We start from the raw sequence: 23,832 nt of genomic DNA, 5'->3' as shown, positions 1-23,832 counted from the left end.
AAGAATGTGTTAATTGGATCAGATTTCAGAGTCTTTAAAAATTCTATATTAGGAGCAAGTTATGCCAAGATGCTAACAGGACGTTGCTCTATGAAAGAGGACAAGTGTACATTGGTCATAAAGAGCCCTTAGCAACTTCCATTGAATCATTTGAAATTTGTAAATATTTCAGAAGTTCTCCATTCTATTTTAATTTGTGACCGTTTGAACTGTGGACAACATACCTAAAAATAAACACGTGGAGGTTCTGGCTATTTTAATTGCCTTTAGGAAAACACTACCTTATGGAGAAACTATTTTCTTAATTGAGAATTTAATAATCAAATGCATTAACAACAGTCTTATGTCAAACACCGGCCCATAATCCTCTTTTCTCACAAAATTATACTGATACCTAAAATCTGCCTCGCCTACTACAAAGCTAATGAAATCTGATGTTGCATGCAGTATTTTGTCCTGTCTTTGTGTTTGCTCTTGTTTAGGTTCGTTTAACAATGCATTGTTATGAGAACAAACCATCTGCTGATGCAGAACCATTGTAACATCAGCTACACCAATACCTTTCCAACCTGGCTGCTCGGAAGAAGAGAGGAGACTGTAGCAGCTGCAGGATGAGAGGCAGCATAATGAAAGAGAAAGGATAGCAGACAGTCACATTTGAACACAAGATCATTTTCTTCCGGGCGGTGGTTAGGTTACTGTATGTGTGCTGGTTTGACCAAAACTGACTTCAACTTAACAGAAGTCTCCAGCAGCATTCCTTGCAATAGCAGCTCAGGGCACCACCTGAGACTGAAGCCCAATTGTGCTAGGTGCTATACATACATAGAAAGAGAGAAACCCTGCTGCAAGGATCTTACAATCCAAGCTAATAACAAAATGTAACAGGTAAAGACAAAATATGAACTAGCACACTGTTCAAACTCACCCCTTTCTCCTAGGTAAAAGTGTTTGGGTTTAATAGGCTCCTCTGTACTTAATTAGAGCCCAACTTGCAATACCTCCCTGAGCTGCTTTTGAACCCCGCTGGAAATTAACCCCCCAAACTCCACGCTGTCCACTGGCCTGGCATAGCCCTCCCTCTCCAGACTCCACAGGGCAGCAGGCTTTCATATTTTCTCCAGCAAGAAGCCAAAGTTCTGCACATTCCATCCCAGGGGTATTTTCCTCACCTTCCTCTCACCTCCTCACCTCACCCTAGCTCCTGGGTCAGAGAGAGGTAGAATTCTACAGGCTCCTTTCTTTTCTTCCCTTCAGTGTCTCCACTGTCAAAATAAAATCATCATCCACATCTCAATGTGTGACATCATTACATCACATGTCATGGTGACCAACAGGTCTTCACGCCCATGAAAATGTCAAGCCCCATTTCTAGCATCCTATTTCTAGCATCTGATGTCACAAATGAAAGCCTCCTTGGTGCATCAAGAATGTGAATCAAGAACGTGGCACTTTGTGTCCTGAGGAATTTGGCTACCAGTCTAATATTAGACTGTCTATTATATATGTTAATGAGGTTTGCAAAGAAACCGGGAAAGGGGTTACTGCAAAAAGGAGAAGTGGTAACGCAGAGTTTCATTCAGAATTTAGCAGGATCCAGGAAGAGGAGGATGGTGCTGTATAATGCAGCAGATTTCCCTCTTCATGCGAGAGGAGTGAGTTCTGTGCACAGAGTCCATTCTGCACAAGGATGGGAGGGGTATGACTGGACCTAGATTTAATATTGAAATATATCCTCATGAAGCACAGGACTTATAGGCAGTAAGAAAGAATGATGGGAGTCATAATGCAATCCTCTCTCTTGCATGTGACCTCCGTAAGAGAGCATCAGCTGCCACTGCACATGGCATGATTTTAGCATGCTGATTTAATATTTACAGAGTGCCAATAAAAATTTTATGATGACAGCCGGTGGCTCCTGTGGTAATTTATAAATAACAACAGCAACACCACAACACAGACATCAGGGAACTCCAAGAAGGGTTCTGCACTACTGTGCAATATTCTGAAACCACAGAAATGAGCTGTTTCTGCTTTGCAGGTTTTTCCATAATCATTGCAAAATACATTACTTATGAACTAATCCATGCTGGTCTGCTGCACAGTTCCAAACAGGCATGGAAAGATGTGTGCAACAAAGCTAATATTACTTAAGTTACAGCTCTACTTTAGAGACTATGTAAAATGGGGGTTCCATATCTATTTATTGTTTCTCAATGACACACACAACAAATCTACTCAGGTAAAAACATCAGCAGTAGGATAGAGGGTGTGATTCTTACTCTGATCCCTGCATATTCAATTCGGAAATGGAAAATTAGGCTGGGTTCTTTCTGGTTCATACATCACCACCAGCCAAAGATTCTGCACCTGGAATTTACAGTTCTGTTGATGAGCAAGCCAGAATACACTACAGCTCACTCTCCCAGAGAGCTGTGTTTGCTCTTTGGGGCTAAAATGAGCAAATCACAGTAAAAACTAATTTTAGTAAATAAAGTTAGCAGATCTGATAGAAGAGAAAGCAGAACTATTGAGTAAGAAGGTGGCATTTTACATAGTCATTTTCAGACTAGAACAATACTCCAGTGTTTGCTCCGGAAAAGGGAAAATCTTTTTGCCATGATCTCATATGTATTTTCACTAACTTCGGCCAGCTTTTTTCCCCCAGTAGAGAGAAAGCTGCCATTTGTCTGACTGTCCCTCCCTTTTATTTGTCTTGCATTTTTATTCCCCAAATCCTCCTTCTCCTTTTCTGTCCTTGCGTCGTTATGCAGCTGTCATGAACTCTCTGCCATGTCTGTTGTACATGGAAGTGACTTACATATTGGCCCTTTGCCATGGGGCTATTTTTCATAGCCAGCTTTGTAGTCTCTTTCACACATGTGCCCATCCTCTATTCACCCCAGTGTTGTACCATAAATCAGATCTTTTTCAATATTGCCTGGTCTTAGGGAAATGTACAGGCTGCTTGTTAATATTTCCACTGTCATTGAAATAGGCTGCATTCGGTCACCATACAATCCCTAATCCCAGCTAAGAACATACACGCTTACATCAGAGCAGCATTGACTTGGTACATTAGAAAATATCCTGAACAATATGACCGACAATCTTGAGCAAATTAGGATGAGTGGTCACCTTATCCTGCAATAAAGTCTTGATGAAAGCTTGAAATCCTTGTGAATTCTAATTCATCTTTACTTCTCAGATATTCTCTTTTTGGCATATACATGTCAACAACAATAATCAAGTTTAAAGAGGTATGTGTCCTCAGTGTTTAGTGGTGTTAAAGAAGAGCTTCCTGTAAAAGAGATGATCATTATAATATTTTTCAGGCTGCCCATTCATCCATTATTATGTAGGATCTGTGCTTTAGGGCAAGAATAAGACCAATTTGGAGTGGGACTCCTGCCACTCAAACAGATGGGCATGACTCTAGATAGCCAAAAGATCATGCATGTGCTTCAGCTATGGGTGTTCAAGGCATGATTCCCAGATGGGAATGCGGAAACTGCTGTCCATTACGAGCTGCCCGTGGCAATTAGCCATCACTAATCCATCTCTGGACAGAATTAACTTTTAAAAATAAAAATGTCCTCCCACAGTCTCATAAGGGAATCCTTTGTTCAATTCATCAAGCCCAATATGCTGGCCAGAGATACATATTGAGGCACTGAGTTTATCTAAGGTGGCGCCATCTCACTGTAAAATCAGAGGGTGACTTTGTGGAAGCAAAGGGAGAGATGCAGATTTATCTTATTTTTTAATTTGGGAATGTATATACATTTCAGGGTACTACTGACGTTTAATATGGGGGGGAGGAGGGAGGATCAATTTAAGATTTAAATCAGTATTCAGGAAATAGCATTTCAGCAAAATCTGGACAAAAGAGGTTTCTTCAGGTTTTTCCACTTCCCTTTTTGCCCCATTTTTTGTGAGTAAAGCCCATTCTGAAGTGATCAAAAAAGTGACAATAATAATAATAATAAGCTTGTTTTCCACATCAAGAATGCTGGTAGTTGGAATATTAATCTTTAGACCTGTAACCTGAGCAAACTTAATATGGAAGCCAGAGAAGATAAATATAGAATCCCCAGTGTGATCTGCTATAGTGTATTAATTCAGCTGTTGGTTAAAACTTTTTTCTGTTCTACCTTAAGCAGCAGATCTTATTTCTCAGTCACATCTGTAACGTGTCTGTCAGAGTCCTACGTGACAATTAAAAAACATTATTCCTTGTTGTCCATGAATAAACACATTTTTTCTCTTCCTCCCACAAGAGGAATGCAATGAATACAAGCAGAGGTATTCAAGAGAGAAAGACGACATTTGTGCATGCATAGCTTTCATGTGGGAGTGCATATACTGCAAGCCTGAAGTCGGACTGTTCCTGCTCCTCATGATTTTAAAGGTCTCACATTATTTGGTGTTTTTCTTAAAGCCCCAACTCCTGGAGTCAAGTGATTACATGAAAACCTCAGCTTTCATTTCAAACTGGTTAGTTTATAGTCCTCACGATTGCAGAGAAAAGATACTGCCACCTGAATGTACCCAAATGGCTCACAAGGCAGAAAACAAATAAAAAAGAAACCCAACTATATTATGTCTCTTAATCCTGTGATTTTTTTAAGCCAGTCTCATGATTTTGGGGAGGCCTGAGGCCGCACGGCCTCTGGAATGCTGGGGGTTGGCAACGCTGGGCGTGGAACGTCTGACTCGGACGGTTTGTCACAGGGGCTTGCCCCACATATCACGCCACCCCCACGTCTGCCGCGGCTGAGGACAGGGAAGGGCGCGCGGGCGAAAAGAGCGCGCGCGGGCCGGGAGTAGAACGCACCCAGGGGCCAGCAGGGCGCACTCCCACCCTCAGCGCGTTTGGCCGCGGCTCTGAGCGTGTCCCTACTCAGCGAACCGTCGCCCTCCGTGCGCGCAGGCGTAGAATCCTGCGGAAGCGGAAGCGGAAGCGGAAGGTGGTGGAAACTGACAGAGATAGAGTCTGCGGCTTTGGCGGTTGGGTGAGCGCGGGAGCGGTCGGAGTGGCTCTGCGGGGACGGTTTAGCCCCCGCGTACGGGTCAGTTCTGCCTTGTGCGAGGAGGGGGCGCTGTGGGCCTTCCCAGGGGATTCTGCGAGGGTGGGGTGGTCAGGAGGAGTCTGGGGGCTGAGGCAGGGGCGGGCTGGTCTGGTGCGGGGGGGAGCGCTTGAGTGTGGGTGGTCGGGGGCAGCGCGTGAGTGGGAGTGGGAGGGGAGGGCGGAGCGCGGGAGTGGGGGGGCTGGCTGGTGGGGGGAGCGCGGGAGTGGGGGGGCTGGCTGGTGGGGGGGTGGCAGTGGGTGCAGATATGGTGGTTGCGAGGGTCCCCTGGGTAGGGTACTGGTCAGGGTCACAGGGGTGTTTCCCAAAGCCTCCAAAAGGTGGGAGTCCTGCTGAGCCTGGTACTCCAGGTCACTAATTCCAATTCATCCATGGCTAGTCGTGCCAAAAAGCTGCTCCCATGTTGGTCTTAATGGTTTTAGCGTAATTAGTCCCCATCCTTTCTGCCTGTGTTAATTGTTTGGAGGTAGTTATTTTATACTGGGGCCAAGATGTGGCCCTTCCAGGGTAGGCTTAGTGCAAGGATTGGCAACCTTTGGCATGGGGCCCGCCAGGGAAATCTGCTGGCAGGCCCGGATGGTTTGTTTACCTGCAGCATCCACAGGTTCAGCCAATCACAACTCCCACTGGCCGCAGTTCGCTGTGCCAGGCCAACGGGGGCTGTGGGAAGCGGCGGCCAGCACATCCGCCAGCCTGTACCGCTTCCCACAGCCCCCATTGGCCTGGAATGGTGAACCACGGCTGAACCTGCAGCCGCTGCAGGTAAACAAACCATCCCAGCCCACCAGTGGATTTCCCTGACGGGCTGCGTGCCAAAGGTTGCCGATCCTTGGCTTAGTGTATGTTAGCAGGATGCTGTGGGGAAGGTTGAAATGTTGCTGTCCCTAGTGTTTCCTGGATAGATGACTTCACTCTTCAGAGCTTTCAATGTTGCACATTTCACCTGAATTAAATATTGTTTAATAAAAGGTGCATTATATTTTCTGTGTAGATGGAAAAAGACTTCTATTAATTTTTGAATATTTCCATAGCTGATAAATAGGAATCCGTTTTTGTTAGTGTCTACAAAGCCTCTGAACAACTCAGCCAGAGTCATCTCTGAATAGCTGTAAAGAATCTCTCTGCCTCTCTTCCAGTGTGTTTAGTAATTTCCCACAGTAACATTTTACTTCCAGAAAGGGAACAACACAAAAACGAGGAAGCTATTTCAATGGAAATTAAAAGGAACAGTCACAAGAGTGAAATGTTTGCAAGCTACATGAAAACTACTTAAAAACACCATAATAGAGGCTCAAACTAAATGTATACCCCAAATAATAATAACAATAAATTTTTAAAAAATGACACCATGGCTGAACAACAGATTAAAAAAAGCAGAGGCAAAAAGAAGCAGGGACCCTGCCCAACAATCAGTGAGGCCACTGAACAGTCAAGGTGCTAAAGAAGCATCCAGAGAAGATAAGGCTGCATTGGAGAAGCTAAAAGAATTCTTAGCATTCATCTTCAGTGCAGAGGATGGGAAGGAGATTCCCACATCTGATCCATTCTTTTTAGGTGACAAATCTGAGGAACTGTCCCAGATTGAGGTGTCAGAGGAGATTTTTAAACAAATTAATAAATTAAACAATAGTAAGTCACCAGGACCAGAAGGTATTCACCCAAGAGTTCTGAAAGAATTCAAATATGAAGTGGCAGAACTACTAACTGTGGTATGTAACCTAGTGCTTAAGTCTCTGTACTAGATGACTGGAGGATAGCTAATGTAGTGCTGATTTTTTTAAAAAGGCTGCAGAGGTGATCCTGGCAATTACAGGCTGGTAAGCCTAATTTCAGTAGCAGGCGAATTGGTTGAAACTATAGTAAAGAACAGAATTATGAAAGACATAGATGACACAATATGTTGAGAAAGTGTGAACATACCTTTTGTAAAGGGAAATCATGCCTCACGAATCTATTAGAATTCTTTAATGGAGTCAATGTGCATGTGGACCAGAGTGATCCTGTGGATATCATGTACTTGAACTTTCAGAAAGCCTTTGGCAAGGTCCCACAGCAAAGACTCTTAAGCAAAGAAATCAGTCCTGGAATAAGAGGGAAGGTCCTCTTGTGGATCAGTAACTGGTTAAAGGATAGGAAACAAAGAATAGGAATAAATGTTCAGTTTTCACAGCAGAGAGAGTAAATAGCGGGGTTCCCCAAGGATCTATACTGGGACCAGTGCCATTCAACGTATTCATAAATGCTCTGGAAAAGGGGGTGAACGTTGATGTGACAAAATTTGCAGATGATACAAAATTACTCAAGATAGTTCAGTCCAAAGCCGACTGAGAAGGGTTACAAAGGGATCTCAAAACTGTACAGGAAAGGGAGGGAACAAAATGTGAGAGGAAATTCCATGTTGATAAATGCTAAGTAATGCAAATCAGAAATTTTAATCCCAACTATACATACAAACTGATGGGGTCTAAATTAGCTGTTGCCACTCATGAAAGCGAACCTGGAGTCATGTTGGATAGTTGTCTGAAAAGATCTTTTCAGAGTGCATCAGCAGTCAAAAACGCTAACAGTCTGTCAGGAGCCATTAAGAAAGGGATACATAAAAAGATGGAAAATATCATAATGCTATTATATGTATAAATCCATGGTATGCCCACATCTTGATTACTGGTTGCCCCATCTAAAAAAAGGTATATTATAATTGGAAAAAGTACAAAGAAGGGCAGCAAAAATTATTAGGGCTTGGGAACAGCTTCCATACAAGGAGAGACTAAAAAGATTGGGACAGTTCAGCTTAGAAAAGAGATGACTAAAGGGCTATAATAGAGATGTGCAAAATCATAAATGCGATGGAGAAAGTTATTGGGGAGTCTTATTTACCACTTCATAACCCAAGAACCAGGGTCAATGAAATATAATAGGCAGCAGGTTTAAAACAAGCATGAGAAAGTACTGTCTCACACAACGCACAGTCAACCTGTGGAATTCATTGCCATGGGATGTTGTAAAGGCCAAAAGTATAGCTAATGGGGGGAGGCGGGAGTTCATGAACTAGATGACCTCCGGAAGTCTCTTCCAACCCTAATCTTCTGTGATCCTATGGAGGATAGGTCCATGGATAGTTATTAGTCAAGATGGTCAGGGATGCATCCCTATGCTCTGTGTTTCCCTAAACCTCTGACTGCCAGATGTGGGGGCTGGCCGACAGGGCCCTGTTCTGTTCATTCTGTCTGACGCATTTGGCACTGGCTAGTGTTGGAATACAGGATACTGGACTAGATGGACCATTGGTCTGACCCAGTACGGCCCTTCTGATATTCCTAGCACCAGCTTTGGTTGTGGCCTTTATGTACTGCTATAAAATGAAGAATAATAATAAAGGGGATAGTTTTGATTTGTGTACTATTGCACTTGCTTAAAGTATTCAAAAACATTTTGCAGAGAAGAACGTCAGTTCTGTGCAGATTAATGCACATGCCTAATGTCACACATTGTGAATAGCCCCATTGACATCAGTAGGATTACTTGCTTTGTTAAGTTAAGCATGTGCATAAGATTTTGCCCTATCTCAGGGCCTAACTAGGTGCTGGTACAGCAGTCACCGTTATGCCTGGCAATTGCCTGTGTATACCCTTAGATGCTCTCTCTTTTATTGAGAAATTGAATTCTAACTACTGTAGCAAAGTTTATTTCCTGCACTTTTCAAAATGTGTGGTGGGACCTGAGTTTTAAGGGAACTGTTGTGTGAAGGCAAGCTTTAAAAATAGATTATTGATTTTGCTACAAACCCCTTAAACTATCCATATTTCATATAAACATTTCTGATTACTGTGTATAAAAAAATTTATTGATGTGATTTCTCTGCTTGCCTGACTCATTTGGTGATTTTATAATCCAGTGTTCATCACATCACAATTCATCATCTTGAAGGTAATTCTAACGAACAAACACTGGATTTAAGGCATCATTAATTGAAATGGGCAGGATAGGGTGGGTTAGGAAAAGAGTTCTCTGGCACTAGGTTTCAGAGTAACAGCCGTGTTAGTCTGTATTCGCAAAAAGAAAAGGAGTACTTGTGGCACCTTAGAGACTAACCAATTTATTTGAGCATGAGCTTTCGTGAGCTACAGCTCACTTCATCGGATGCATACCGTGGAAACTGCAGCAGACTTTATATACACACAGAGAACATGAAACAATACCTCCTCCCACCCCACTGTCCTGCTGGTAATAGCTTATCTAAAGTGATCATCAAGTTGGGCCATTTCCAGCACAAATCCAGGTTTTCTCACCCTCCACCCCCCACACACACAAACTCACTCTCCTGCTTCAGAGTAACAGCCGTGTTAGTCTGTATTCGCAAAAAGAAAAGGAGTACTTGTGGCACCTTAGAGACTAACCAATTTATTTGAGCATGAGCTTTCGTGAGCTACAGCTCACTTCATCGGATGCATACCGTGGAAACTGCAGCAGACTTTATATATACACAGAGAATATGAAACAATACCTCCTCCCACCCCACTGTCCTGCCGGTAAGATAAGCTATTACCAGCAGGACAGTGGGGTGGGAGGAGGTATTGTTTCATATTCTCTGTGTATATATAAAGTCTGCTGCAGTTTCCACGGTATGCATCCGATGAAGTGAGCTGTAGCTCACGAAAGCTCATGCTCAAATAAATTGGTTAGTCTCTAAGGTGCCACAAGTACTCCTTTTCTTTTTTCACTCTCCTGCTATTATTCTCCTGGTAATAGGAGGAGAGTGAGTTTGTGTGTGGGGGGGGTGGAGGGTGAGAAAACCTGGATTTGTGCTGGAAATAGCCCAACTTGATGATCACTTTAGATAAGCTATTACCAGCAGGACAGTGGGGTGGGAGGAGGTATTGTTTCATATTCTCTGTGTGTATATAAAGTCTGCTGCAGTTTCCACGGTATGCATCCGATGAAGTGAGCTGTAGCTCACGAAAGCTCATGCTCAAATAAATTGGTTAGTCTCTAAGGTGCCACAAGTACTCCTTTTCTTCTGGCACTAGGGTTGCCAACCCTCCTGGAATTAAAGATTAATCTCTAATAAACGATTATGTCATGTGATGAAATCTCCAGGAATACATCCAACCAAAATTGGCAACCCTACTGTGTGCACACATCCCGGAGTAACACAGCTTTCTGAAAGGGCAAGGAGAAGTTTTGTTAGGGAGAGAGAGAAGGGATTCTCATTACAAATCTAAAATTGCAACAGTTGTAGCTGGTGGTTTTCACAGCAAGAACTTCCACTGCTTAGAAACGCTTCATGATTATTTGGAGAAATGTTATACTTTTGGTGAGATATAATAAAATAAAAATAGAAGTAGAAAGCCCCAAGCACTAGAAAAATTTACAGCAAGTGTCTTCCCTAAAGGGTTTTGTTAGTAACCTGGTAGGCATACACAGTATCTACTTTTAATAACTACATATACGCAATCCTTAATGTTAATTAAATATTGTAATTATTTTTCTTTGAACCAAAGTTGATGCATTTTAAAGAGCAATATGACTGTAAAAATGACATTGTGGTGTTTTGTGCGTATCTTCATGACTTCTATATATTTTCTCACATTACTTGTAAATATGGATTTTCCAATTACAAAATTTGCAAATTCACCTTGCAATCTAAGAGTTAGATGGGTTCTTTTGAATTAATGCATCACCACCAGTATGTGTTTAAAAAAACTTGCTTTTCCACTTGTTAATTCTGTTACTCATGTACAAACAGAAAATAATCCAATTCACTCTCCTGTTGTGATGAGTGCCCCTCATACCAGTTATGCAGTGTTGCTAACAGCAATATAAGGGAAAAAACCATAAAAACTTATTTTATCACTGAAATAATAATTTAGTATGCAAAACTGTCTCAGAATTCATAGGTTTCAGAGTAGCAGCCATGTTAGTCTGTATTCGCAAAAAGAAAAGGAGTACTTGTGGCACCTTAGAGACTAACCAATTTATTTGAGCATAAGCTTTCGTGAGCTACAGCTCAAATAAATCTGTTAGTCTCTAAGGTGCCATAAGTACTCCTTTTCTTTTTTCAGAATTCATACTGATTTAAATATATTGCGTGTAGTGCAATTTTTGCGTAGTAATTTGTTTGATCATAACTGTCCTTTAAAGGGATGTTGTGCAGAGAAATTTCCTCTCCGACATAGGGTGCCATGCCTTTCAAACTTTCACAACATAATAATTGTAATCCAGGGCTTCTGTTTAAAATTTTCTGTGACTGGACAATTTTAGTTAGGTGACCATGTCTACAATAACAAGCTAGATGAATTGTCAGTTCAATGACAGATGAAAGTCTTTATTGGCAAATGCAAGGCAATCCATTTTAAAAGAAATCATTTGAACTATTATTTATTTCTGTGTTCTTAAATAGCTACATTGAAGAAATAAATCTTTACTCCTTGGGGGATTCTGTGGGACTGTGCACCTGCAGAAAAGCCCTCCCACCCCGCAGCTTTCCTGTGTTTCCCTGCAGGGGGTAGGAAGACGGGCAGGGGGTGACCATGGGTGCAGTTTTTTAGGGGGGGGATTGCCCATTCCCCACTCTATTTCCCCCTTTTTGCTTTTTCGAATGCAATTTGTCTGTATAGATTTCCCGTTATGCCAGCTCGCACAGTTTTCTGTCTGAATCACAAACAGCAACCAAAGTCCTCGCTGATGTGAGGCCTTCCCCCAGAGCTCCAACCACCATCCCCTGGGTCCCCCTCCCTCCTCCAACGAGCCTCTGTGCATCCAGATCTCCCACTGAGCTTCCCGCACCCCGATTGCCCCATACAGAAACCTCTCACCGCACACCTGGATTTCCCCACACTAAGACCTTCCACGTTGAATCCTGCTGGGCTGAGCCTGCCCACCCACACGTGGTCCACCTGGTGCAAAGGGTCAGGGCCCCGGGGTGTTTCTGGAGCAGGCCCAGCCCTTGCACTGTGTCAGGGTCAGGTGCATCCTCACTGCCGAGTCCCTGAACTTGGGGGGGGCTTCAGGGTGGTCTCCCACCTTAGTGTAGCCAATGGTCTGTGCTCCCCACTGCCGTTCTGGAGCCACATTTATTTATTGACAAATAAAATGTGCAGAATTTTAAAATATTATGGACATAATTTTTAATTTTGGCACATAATTTTAATTTTTTTGGTGCAGAATCCCCTCAGGAGTAAATCCTGAGAATCATTGTGGATAGCTTGATGAAGACCTCTGCTCAGTGTGAAATAGTGGTCCAAAAATTTTAGGATGTATAAAGAATAGGATAATACTGTATACTTTCCTATTCTATAAATTAGTAATAACATTCTCACCTTGAATGCTGTGTTCAGTTCTATTTCCTGTCTTGGAAAACATATAGCAAAAAAAGAAAGGGTCCAGAGGTGGGTGGGGGAAATTATTAGAGGCATGAAGAAACTTCCATATGAAGTGAAAATGAAAAGGTTAGGAATATGTTTAGTTCTGAGAAGATATAAATAAAAAGGAATATGGTTCTGGTATATGAACTAAAGAATGGCACAGAGAAGGCAAATCAAGTTCTTACTTTTTACGTAAAGAAAAAGCCAATAAAATTGAATGACAATAAACAGTGCTTCTAAAAGGAAATAACTTTTTACGCAATGTATGATGAACCTATAGAACTTACTGCTACAGGACTTCATTTTGTCTAAAGAGTTTAGCAGGATTTTTAAAAACTCTGTGTTAACAATAAGATCCACAGTTATAGTCTTTAAGGTGTGTGTGTGTGTGTGTGTGTATGTAGGTGTAGTTGAATATGTGTATATACATTGGGCTGTAGAGCATAAGGCAATCACTGACTTAATGGGGGTTAGGAAGAAATTTTCCACTGCGGGAATTTTCTACTTCCTCCAAAGTATCAATGACTGATTGCTGTCAATGTACTGTACTGGAGGAGCCACTTATCAGAGCTGGGATAGCTGTTGCTAACTTCCGGCACTGTTTGTTTGGGCTGTAGTATTTTCCATTGTGGGAATGCTCTCCTTAGTGATAGAGTGTCTGCTGTTCTCTTGTGTTAAGAAGGAAAACTGAAACTGATTCCCTAGGAATCAGTGGTTTCTTGGTATTTCTGCTGCTTGCTGTATTACCAGCCTGTATGTTTATGCCAATACTTTGTATTGGCTTAGATTTAGATTTCTAAAAATATTTGCAAGACCTCTGAAACGTGAGCTCCTACCACAGTGTTTCTGGAAAAAATATGAAACAAGTAAGTGGCATCCAGTGTGACTTAATGAGGAACTAAAAGGAAATCAAGAAAAAGGGGAACCAACTAAACAAGAAATTCTTAGCTATTTATGATATATACTGGGGTGGGCAAACTACGGCCCGTGGGCCGGATCCAGCCTGAGAGCTGTTTTAAGCCGGCGCGTGAGCTGCACCACGCAGCTTGGCCCTGCTCCGGTGCTCCGGCCAGGGCACTGGGTCTGGGGCCGCACCACGCGGTTCAGCCCCACTCCAGCCGGAGTGCTGGGTCGGGGGCCGCACCACCCCCTGAGCCTCTCCCCACACCCCAACCGCCTTCCCCAGCGCTGATCCCCCTCCTGCTCTCCAAACCCCTCAATCCCAGCCTGAGCACCCTCCTACACCCCAAACTCCTCACCCCCAACCCAGAGCCCGCACCCCCTTTTGCACCCCAACCCCAATTTTGTGAGCATTCATGGCCCGCCATATCATTTGGCCCTTGGGCCAAAATGTTTGCCCACCCCGATGTATATAGTGGCACAGGTATGCATTCGGTTTTACCTTTTCAACTTAAAAGCTGGTTTCATCATAGACTTGTAATTGCTTTATTAAATAGGACTTTTGAAAGGAGGACTTGCATTGAAGAATTAAAGTTCATAAACCTGAAGAGTGAAGTTCTAAGGTGATTTGAAAGAGAGAGATGCTGCTCAGCAACCCTTGAGGGTTTTCGCCTCCCTGGGTTTTTTTTGCCTTCCTCTGCAGTGTGGGGCACGGGTCACTTGCTGGAGGATTCTCTGCACGTTGAAGTCTTTAAACCACAATTTGAGGACTTCAGTAGCTCAGACATACATTACAGGAGAGCGTGGGTGAGATTCTGTGGCCTGCTTTGTGCAGGAGGTCAGACTAGATGATTATAATGGTCCCTTCTGACCTTAACATCTAGGAATCTATGAGTCTAGGTCAGGAATGTTGTTCACATTATCATCGGCGATCTCTCAAGGTGGAGGATGATCTCTTTCACAGATTATATTTTATAACCAGGACTTGAAAAATTTACAGCAATCCTATTAAAAGGGAGTAAACCTATTAGCCAGAGGTAAAAAGACCTACTGTTGTGGGATTGGGGGAGTCCAATACTTGACTTCTCCCAGACCCTTGGGAACTCTACTCTTCAGGGTAGAAGTTTTTGATGAGAGGGATTCAGCACCTTCTTCCAGAGGAAGTACTTCCAGAGTCCCAGTGTGGCTTCAGACCATCATGAGGCACAACTGACATGATTTTTGCAGCCAGGCAGATCCAGGAAAAATGTTAAGAACAACACCAGGAGCTGTATATGGCCTTTATCGATCAGACCAAAGCCTTTGACTCTGTCAACCGTGAGGCGCTGTGGAAAATCATGTCAAAATTTGGCTGCCCAACCAAATTTATCACCATTGTAAGATTCCTCCACACCCAGATGATTGCCTCCATCCTCTGCAGTGATTCTACCTCTGAGCCCTTTGCCATCCGAACTGGCATAAAACAAAGCTGTATACTGGCACCCACCCTTTTCTCCACTTTCTTAGCAGCTATGAAAACATTAACCCAAGACCATCTACCCCAGGGCATTGGTATCCAATATCAAATTGACAGCAACCTCTTCAACCTATCTCATCTCCGTGCCAGAACTATATTTTTCATGGGTTCTTAGGTGGCTAAGGAGTCCGATCCTTGAGCCACAGGCTCGTTGACAGACATTGCATGTGGTGTTGGAAGACTGGGTTGGGCCGCAATTGCTGTGTGACGGTTGTCTTTCCATTTTTTTTCTGGGGTTTTTCTGCTACCAGAGCAAGGTGATTTTCCTCAAAAGTGGACGTTCCCTCTCTGACAAGTCTTCGCCGGTTATCTGTATCCTGAGCTGCTGTCTCGCAGTATGTGGTGTCGATGCCACATCTCTTGATGTTTATCTTGAGAGTGTCTGTAAAGGGTTTCTTTTGGTCTCCACGTTTCCTTTCTGCTTCGGTGAGTTGGGCATACAGTAGTTGTTTTGGTAAACATACATCAGGCATGCTCACACAGTGCCCGCTCCACCTCAGCTGGTGCTGGATAATCAGGGCCTGAACACAGAAGATGTCCTCTGTGAAGACACTGACATTAGTGCGATGATTCTCCCACTTTATGTTGAGGTTCTGCCATAGAAAGTGCTGGTCCTGGCGTTCCAGGTTTTTCAGGTGTTTTCTATAGGTCCGCCAAGTCTCACAGCCGTAGAAGAGAGCTGGGATTACCACTGCTTTATAAACTAAAAGTCTAGTATGTGTTCTGATGTTGTGACTGTTGAACGCCCAGCGAGACAGTCTGCCAAAGGGAGTCTCTCTACGGACTACGGAATAATGTAGCTGAAGTCGACGTACTTAGATCTACTTACCATGGTGTCTTCATTGCTATGTGTAGACAGGAGAGCCTCTCCCGTTGAGTCCCCTTGTGCTTCTCGTTGAGCTGGAGTACTGGAGTCGACACTAGAGTGATTGGCGGTTGTCTATACTAGACACGATAAATCGACCCCCGCGAGATTGATCACTGCCCATCGATCCAGCCGGTAGTGTAGACAAGCTCTTAGATTTCAGAAGCTTTGCAGTAGAGAGAGGAAGGAAGTGAGAGGAAGGGAAGGAACTCTTGTCCTCCTCTTCACAATAGCTCTTTCACCTCCAAAAAAAATAACCTGAAATCACTGTTCTGGCAAATGGCCTGCAGGATGATTTCACAAGGGTTATGATTGTGTTGTAAATCATTAATATGATGGGAATTAGGGGTGAGCAAAGGGGCTAGGAGATCACATTGTGACTGACCTGTTTGCCATAGAAATAATTTTTGGCATGCTGCTGTGACCCCTTTTAGCTGGAAAAATGTTTATGAAAGTGCAATTCCTTCCGCTTTCAGCATTTTAAAAAGAGGATACCTGATCAGTGAAGAGCTTCAACTGCAGATTGCTACAGAAGTATGTGAGGATTTAATTTTCAAATAGATTGAATATAAATAATCTTTCAAAATTTGGGTTGCACAGTTGGATGTAATGAGATGTAAATAGGTAAAGAGAGCCTTGTGTGCTATTTGTGATAGTCCACATCCATCTAGTTGGCTTAGTTTTGAGAGAGAGAGAGAAAATCAACATTCTTTTTTTATCAACACTTTTTTAACCACCCCTAGGCTGTCTCTGTTGAGTTTTCCTAAAATCATTGATTGGCTGATTATCTTTGTAAATGCACCTATTTTCATTTGCATTTGAAGTCCTCTTCAGGTTTTATATCCTTTGTCTTTTCACTCATCTTCATGGTAAAAGTTAAGCAATAGACAATGAGATGTTTACAATGAAGAAGAAGCCATAAGTGTATATCCCATGGTAGTGCATGAACTCTGTGTATGAGGCTTTGAAACATTTAGAAACTTGCATCTGGTTTCCAAATCTGTGCACATGGACCAAATAACAGTTATGCTACTTGAAGTACAGGGAACATTCTACTAGTATTTATTAACTTTCTAATAACCCACAATGAAGTTTTCATGTTACTACTTCAACTTACTGGGGGGGGGTGTTTTTCTTTTTTCTTTTTTTAGGATCATCATTTTCTCCCTGTGTGTGGCAAGCTGCCTTCAGATAATGTACAATGGGGCTACAAATTCATTTTGTGGTTGACCCGCAGGGGTGGTGCTGCATGGGCATGATTATCTTCGTTTGGCTTTACAACACACTCTTTATTCCCCAAATTATCCTCTTTCCTCACTATGAAGAGGGACACACTTCAACTGCAGCGATATTGTGTAAGTTGCATTGAGCCCAATCTCTCCCTCTCCTATCTAGTAAAAAAAAAAAAAGGTACCTGTGGGCAATAGCACCTACTCTGACCTATGTAGTATCAAGTTCCAGAATTCCGGGGAAGAAGGAGAGCAATCCAACAAAAACTGGTCTTAATGCTGATTCTTAAAAATCCAACTTCCTCCTTATTTTTGAAATACAATAAATCTGAAATAGCTTATTTTGGTATTACTTTAGATTAAAGCCTTAACTACAGACAGAGACATTCTAACTGTAATTGGGCTCTGACATACTCATTTGACACAGTTCAGTATGTCCATATATCTGCTTTTTTTCCCAACACCGCATGTGTGAATCCTGTGGCCAGTCTATACCTACAATCTGCATGAGTGTATATCAGTATCAGGAAAAGCTGAGCAGGTATACCATATATCCTATATTTGCATCAGCAGCTGATGCTGGGAGAGGGGATTGTGGGTGTATTTGGGTATATTTTCACTGCAGTTAAGTTTTCTACACTTGAACTACTCCTCTAAAGTTAGCCTCGTGCTGGTGAGAGCAGCTACACTTTGAAATAACATTCAAGCTGCTGCGTACACACTGGCACAGCACTCACTCGTGTGTGGCACTTAAGGCTTCGGGGGCACATCTAGGGTTGCCAACTCTCCAGGATTGATCTGGAGTCTCCCGGAATCCGCATCGATCTCCTGGTGACTATTGAAAACAGTCTAATTTTAATAGGATATTTTAAGCAAATGACATTGTCATGTTGGGAGAAAAAAAAAATCTGGAATAGCTTCAGTCAGAGTTGGCAACCCTAGGCACATCCCATAGTTCTTTGAAGTGCAGTAAACTGAGCTTTTCTACAAATTATTTCCCAGTGAATTGTAAGAGAATTTCCCTGTCCCATCTGGGGACATGGTAGAATTGTGGAAAGGCATTGGAGGACTAGCAGCAATCGGGTGGAGCTAGCCTGCATCAACACGGCAGAGGGGTCATGTTAGCAGTTAATGAGTTGGGCTAACTCAGGCTGGCTATATGAGGAGAATGTCACTGGGACAAGGAGCCAGGGATGGGGAAGAGAGAGGACTTGGACAGTGACAGGTTGGAAGGGATGGGGAAGAAGACGTCAAGCTTTGAGGGCAGAGGGGGGTATAGGAAGAAGAGTCTGTGTCCACTAAAGCACACTCCCCTCTAGAGACTGGAATGGGACTCAGGATTCCTGAATTTCACTGTTCCTCTGAAGTCAACAAATATCTGTGGAAACCCATGGGCAAAGTGATTCATTCAGTGCCCATGATGGGTTGTGTAAAGAGGCTGTGGGCCGTCAGAGCCCAGCTTCATTTGCTGCAGAAATTGGAAGGTGTGTAGGGAATGAAGCAGGGGACTTCAGGAAGAGAAAAGTGCTATATAATGCTAAATACTCTGAAAAATCAGGTCCTAGGTGTCTCTGTTTGGACACCCAAAATTAGTGGATACTTTTGACCTTAATTTCTCTATATCTCAGTTCCTCATCTGTAAAATGGGTATAATACCCCTATATCTCACCGGTGTCATGAAAATAAATTAATGTTTGTGATGCACTTATATGCCATAATGATGAGCACCATTAGAAAAACTGATGAGGAAGCTAATAATTCTGTCTTTGTAGCAGTGTTTGAATATGTGCAGTAAATGAGGCATGCGTCCACATATTGAACAACAAGGAGAAAACAAAATATTAAGTAGCTGCTCATTCAATGAGCACTGTCCATTTTGTGTGCTGAATGAGGCAGCAGTCCTGTGGAAAACATTTAATGCAATCATGTAATAAAAGCCTATCATAATGCTTATGTACAAAGAGCCCAATTAGATGTGCATAGGCAACCTTAATTGTGGTATTTCCTAACCTTTGTGTGTTTGACTTTGCAATCTTAATATGTTCTTTTAAGGTTGTTTTTATGTGTAATATATGTATGAAATATTTATATGCATAAACGGAATGCTGGGTTACATGTGTTAATTAAGCTATGTTAGTTTAAATCAGATTTACTTTTCAAATATGCCAATTATTGCAGCTTCTTTTATTCTGCAATTTTCTGTTGTCTTGCCTCATTCCTATAAAGTAATCTTTTGCTGTGCTGGAACTATTAAAATGTGACCCATTACTGCATGCAATCTTTGGCCAAAGATGTACTTGATGTAATATTCTGAAAACTTGCGTATTTATTTTTCAGGCTACTACTTAGTCTCATTGTTCTGTATAGTTTCATTATTGAGAGCCTCCATAGCTGATCCAGGAAAACTCCCTGAAACACCAAAGATACCACTTACAGGTACTATATTGCAAGATGTTTCTAAATAATACAATGTTGGTTGCTTTGCATAATCTCTAATATTAGTTTTAATAGCTGTTGGAAGCTTACTAGCCTTGTTTGCAACCACTCCCTTGAAAACCAAACAGGGTTTGGAAAATCTAGTGTTGGTGCTGTTGTGATAGAGGTTAGCAAGGTCATACGCTGTGTTGCAAGGGCATGTGATCAAGAGCAACCCAAGTAACTGTTTATGCTACTCCATCAATCCGCATAGCCCATTAGCGGGAAGGGATACCTGGTGATGTAGGCCTCAGTGTATCACTACGGGAGATTTTTGGACATCAAGATCAGCTGATTTGGAAAAACGCAAGTGAGGACTTTTTAAAAACGTAACTCTTCCTCAGAGGCCAAAGTGGAACTCTTCTCTCTAGTAATATGACACTAATGGTGTTGTGGCATTAATGTTGTTGGAAATATATGGCCCCAAGAGTTAAAGGTGTTAACTTGACCCTGAAACTGTCCAACATTAAGCAGTTTTAAACACGGTTTGGTATACAGAGACCTTTGTCTGCTTAGTACTGTGGCAAACTCACCATTAAAAATCCTTTAAAACTTTTTATTAAAGAAAAAGAAGGACAAACAGTTAAAGCATTTGAAATGTGAAGTATTAAGTAAGGCTGTCATTTTTAACATTTCGTATTGCATTTTACTTTGGCCATGGAGAGTTTTTAGAAGGAAACAACCCCTTTTTTGTCAACCTCTTAAATGGTATTAAAGATGTTAATAAGGTCCTTTTGAGGAAAAGAAAAGAAGTTAGTTGAGATGGGCTAGAGCTGCTGTTGCTGAAGTCTGATCCCGTTTCCTAGAAAACAAAACAAGACGCACACAAAAGGAGAGAGATAAAAAGAGCAAAGATGGAGCTTCAGTCTGTGGCGTTGACTCTCACTTGCAACTTCACTGCTGAAGAAACACAGGCATGGCACATGGTTTTATGAGCAACTCTGAGATCTAGTAAACTTGTTCTACCATTGGTCTGTTTGCGGCATTGCTTTCAGCTTCCTCTTTCTGGTCACAGGCTTGCAAAATATACAGTCTTGGCTGGTTAAGACAGACTTTTGTTAGGCAGAAATTAAAATAAGAGAGATAGGAAAGAGAAGAAACAAAATGGGGAAGGAAAAGGACACATTGGGGGAGGCAGGGTGGCAAAGTCTCACATCCCAGGTGATAGGCCAGATTTAACTGGAGGTGGTTATGTCATCTGGCTCCCTCTCTCTAGCCTGGTCAGGACATATCTCAGGATTAGGTAGAAATTTCTGGGGTCCCAGAAGATGATGGGGATGGCAGGCAATGATGGTAAAGCTTGTTCATTCACTTTCTCTGCCTCAGGGTGCTGTTGCTCATGCTCCTGGATCTGTTCGTGACTGGTAGGGGCTGCCACTTCTTCTCCGGATTTGGGCTCTCCTGATTGTCAGAGGTCTTGTCATTGTCTTGTCTCTAAGAGCTCTGCTGCTGTCCAGTCCCATGTTTAGCTTATTGGTGGGATCTTTGCTAAATATCATGTCCAGTTCCTCATGGAATGGATAAGTAGTCTACCTGGCACTGGACTTGCAGGTTGCTATCTTTGGTTTCCTGGTATGTTTGCTTTAAGTCTTAGCCTTTCTGCTGGCATTGGGCTTCAGACCTCTAAATGCCATACTTCCCAACTGAGTGTGTACCATCATCACCACCCTTTTCCTTAGTGGGAGGAAGGTATAGTTGTTCTTAGCCCAGGCAGCATGCTGAGACATTGCAGTCATGTCCTGCAACTGAGAGTCTAGTTCATTCTCCATGCCTTATTCATTTAGTGAGCTCTGCGGATACAGCTGACAACTGGGCAATTAGGGACAATTGTGATCATGTTTTTGCATCTAGTCCCATTAGTGACAGGACTGAGACCAAAAAATCGTATTTAAGCTTCACTTCAGCTCTATGGTATTGTGTAGGTTGATATGGTGAAATACATTTTTTGCGTAGTATAACTTGTATTTGAAAACTAGCTTCGGGTGTTTCTGAGCCCCCTGTTAACAGTAGCTGTCTTATTAAAGAGTGACACCTTTGTGACACTGGCTTTATGGGAACAGATTGTAAATCAGTTTCCATCTCTCATTATTACTAGTTCAGTGATCTTGGGTATTGGGCTTCGGTACTTCCAGGGTGAAAATATCATTTTTCTGCAAAATGGGAAAGATGGGAGCTGCCAGCAGGAGGCTCAAAAAGTGCCAAATTGAATTTTAAAATGTGTTCCATACATCACTGATTATAGTGAAAAGCATTTCCTCATGTAAACTTTCAGAATGTGTTGCAATGAAAACTGGTGTAGCTTTCCTTTTATAAGTTTTGATTTTTCTCAGATTAAAAATAAAAAGGATGATGGCACTTGTTACAAATAGAAATTATAGACTAATGATTTTGGACTTATTCCATAACACCTTTACTGCACTCCTTTAAAAAAAAAATTAAGTAAAATACATTTTAAATGATTGACAGCACTAAGGTGTCAGTGTGTTTTCATCCTAGAAACAATGCGATCTTCGCCAACTCTCTGAGCCTAAATTTTCAAAAGTGTCCACTGGTTTTAGATAGCCAACTTGAGGCAAATAAGACCTGTATTTTCAGAAATGCTAGCAATATTAGCTCATGTTAACTTCAGCTGGAGTTGTGGGAGCTCAGTACCTCTGAAAGTCAGTCCCTACGTATCTCAAGTTTAGCTCCCAAACTTAGTATACACCTTCTCTGTCCTCCAGGTTCCTCATCCATAAAATTCCTACTTGTTGGATGTTATGATATTTGTTTAATGTTTAAAGCACTTTGAGATCCTGCAGTGGAAGACCTTTCATAAATCTATTTTGTATTTTATTATTTTACTGGTCAGTTCTTTTGGATTGAGCTGGGGATGGCAGTGGGATTTGATACTCTGGCTGAGCTTTAGAGCTGACACTGTTGGTGATATGTGCTAGAAAAAAAGCAATCCAAGTGGAACTGAGAATAGTTTTAGAAACACAAAAATTCTTTATTTCCCAGTTCTTGCCTTGTTCCTAGCCAGCAGTTTCATGTTGTATTGACGACTCTGAAAAATAGTAGGGCAAGATGGGGATTAGGAGTAAAAATCAGACCACAATGGTAGAGGTATGCCAACTATCCTAGAGCAGTTGAAAGAAGAGTGGGGGAGAGGTTCTTGCATGCTGATTTCTGTAGGAAGAATATATTTTTTCCAGAAGCTCAAGCATGTGTACCCGTTGAGATCTGAAAACTAGTGGCACTTCAGCGGACATTCATTTTTATTTAATTTGGTTTCAATTTTCTCTCTAGAACGAGAATTTTGGGAGCTATGTAATAAATGTAATATGATGAGACCAAAGCGATCCCATCACTGCAGTCGCTGTGGACACTGTGTTAGGAGGATGGATCACCACTGTCCGTGGTAAGACTGGATCCATTGACGCAATAAGTTCTTGCTGCACAGAAACTTTCATTATTTACTGTTTGTTTAAATGCAGTTTTTTGATCAGGGTACTTTTACTACAGTACAATTCTTATTGAAGCATTCTCTTTCTGACCGTAAGACTTCATCATTAAAGGTATCTAATGCAGGAGGGTAGATAGGATTTTCATTGAGATGTGCCTGTGCCTATGCAATCAAACATTGATAGTGAGAATTGTTTGCTATATAACATATAATCATTACTGTTTTGTCATGTTGCTGGATGCCAGTATGAGATGCTCCTGGAACTTTCACAAATTTTGATGAAAGAAATGTTTAATGTTGGGAAATGCAACTTTAAAAAACAAAATTGCTAGAGCTGAGCAGCTTCAATGTAAAAATCAGATAATCACAATTTAGTTTTGTGAGATGGTGAGATAATTTGCTTTCAAATAAATGAAATATAAAAGCTTGTTTTGCATTTTCTCATGTTGGTGCTACAAATTAAAAGTTTAAAGTGCCAGGGGATGACTTTAAAAAAAAAAACCAAAAAAAAACCCAAAACAGTTTGAATATTTTGTGGTGGTAGTTAATTTGTTAGATTTCTGTGGGCTTGCTCCAATTCTCATTAGAGTCAATATATGGATTAGGCTGTGTCTTAACTAGAAACACTGCAGCACTTCAGTGGGGACGCTCCTTATCCATATATTGACTATAATGAGTCTCCTGTCACTGTAGTTAATCCACCTCCCCGAGAGGCAGTATTCTTCTGTCAACCTGATGATGTCTGCTCTGGGAGTTAGGAGAGCTTGACTACATTGCTTAAATGTGTGGATTTTTCACACCCCTTTGCAACATAGCTGAGGCAACCTAACTTTTTGGTGTCGATCTGGCCATAGAAGCTTGTCTACACTAGAAAGTCTCTCTCTTTAACTGATCGGTATAGTTAAAGCAGCAACCCCTCTTCCCACCCTCTATTGTTGATGCAGTTAT

The 23,832-nt window shown here is 42.0% G+C and overlaps 1 protein-coding gene across 7 annotated transcripts in view; it reads left to right on the top strand.

Moving 5' to 3' along the window:
• The first annotated feature begins 4,953 nt into the window (after window positions 1-4,953).
• The window catches only part of ZDHHC21 (zDHHC palmitoyltransferase 21), a 68,132-nt gene continuing 49,253 nt past the window's right edge, over window positions 4,954-23,832 (top strand). Inside the window, exons 1-5 of one of the 7 annotated variants that reach the window (XM_048850320.2) lie at window positions 4,966-5,072; window positions 15,122-15,296; window positions 16,887-17,090; window positions 19,302-19,400; window positions 22,728-22,839. In XM_048850320.2, the coding sequence (XP_048706277.1) occupies window positions 16,937-17,090; window positions 19,302-19,400; window positions 22,728-22,839 (365 nt within the window). In that variant the 5' untranslated portion in view covers window positions 4,966-5,072; window positions 15,122-15,296; window positions 16,887-16,936. Of the gene's footprint in view, window positions 5,073-15,121; window positions 15,297-16,211; window positions 16,270-16,886; window positions 17,091-19,301; window positions 19,401-22,727; window positions 22,840-23,832 lie in introns of those variants that run through there. The other 6 variants (XM_048850318.2, XM_075128788.1, XM_048850321.2 and 3 more) reach the window with 6 other exon arrangements.

The sequence above is a fragment of the Caretta caretta genome, chromosome 5 (genome assembly GCF_965140235.1).
Source record: "Caretta caretta isolate rCarCar2 chromosome 5, rCarCar1.hap1, whole genome shotgun sequence".
Taxonomy (NCBI): Eukaryota; Metazoa; Chordata; order Testudines; family Cheloniidae; genus Caretta; species Caretta caretta.
The sequence above is the reverse complement of the archived record's forward strand: the minus strand, read 5'-3'. Positions and strand labels throughout refer to the sequence as shown.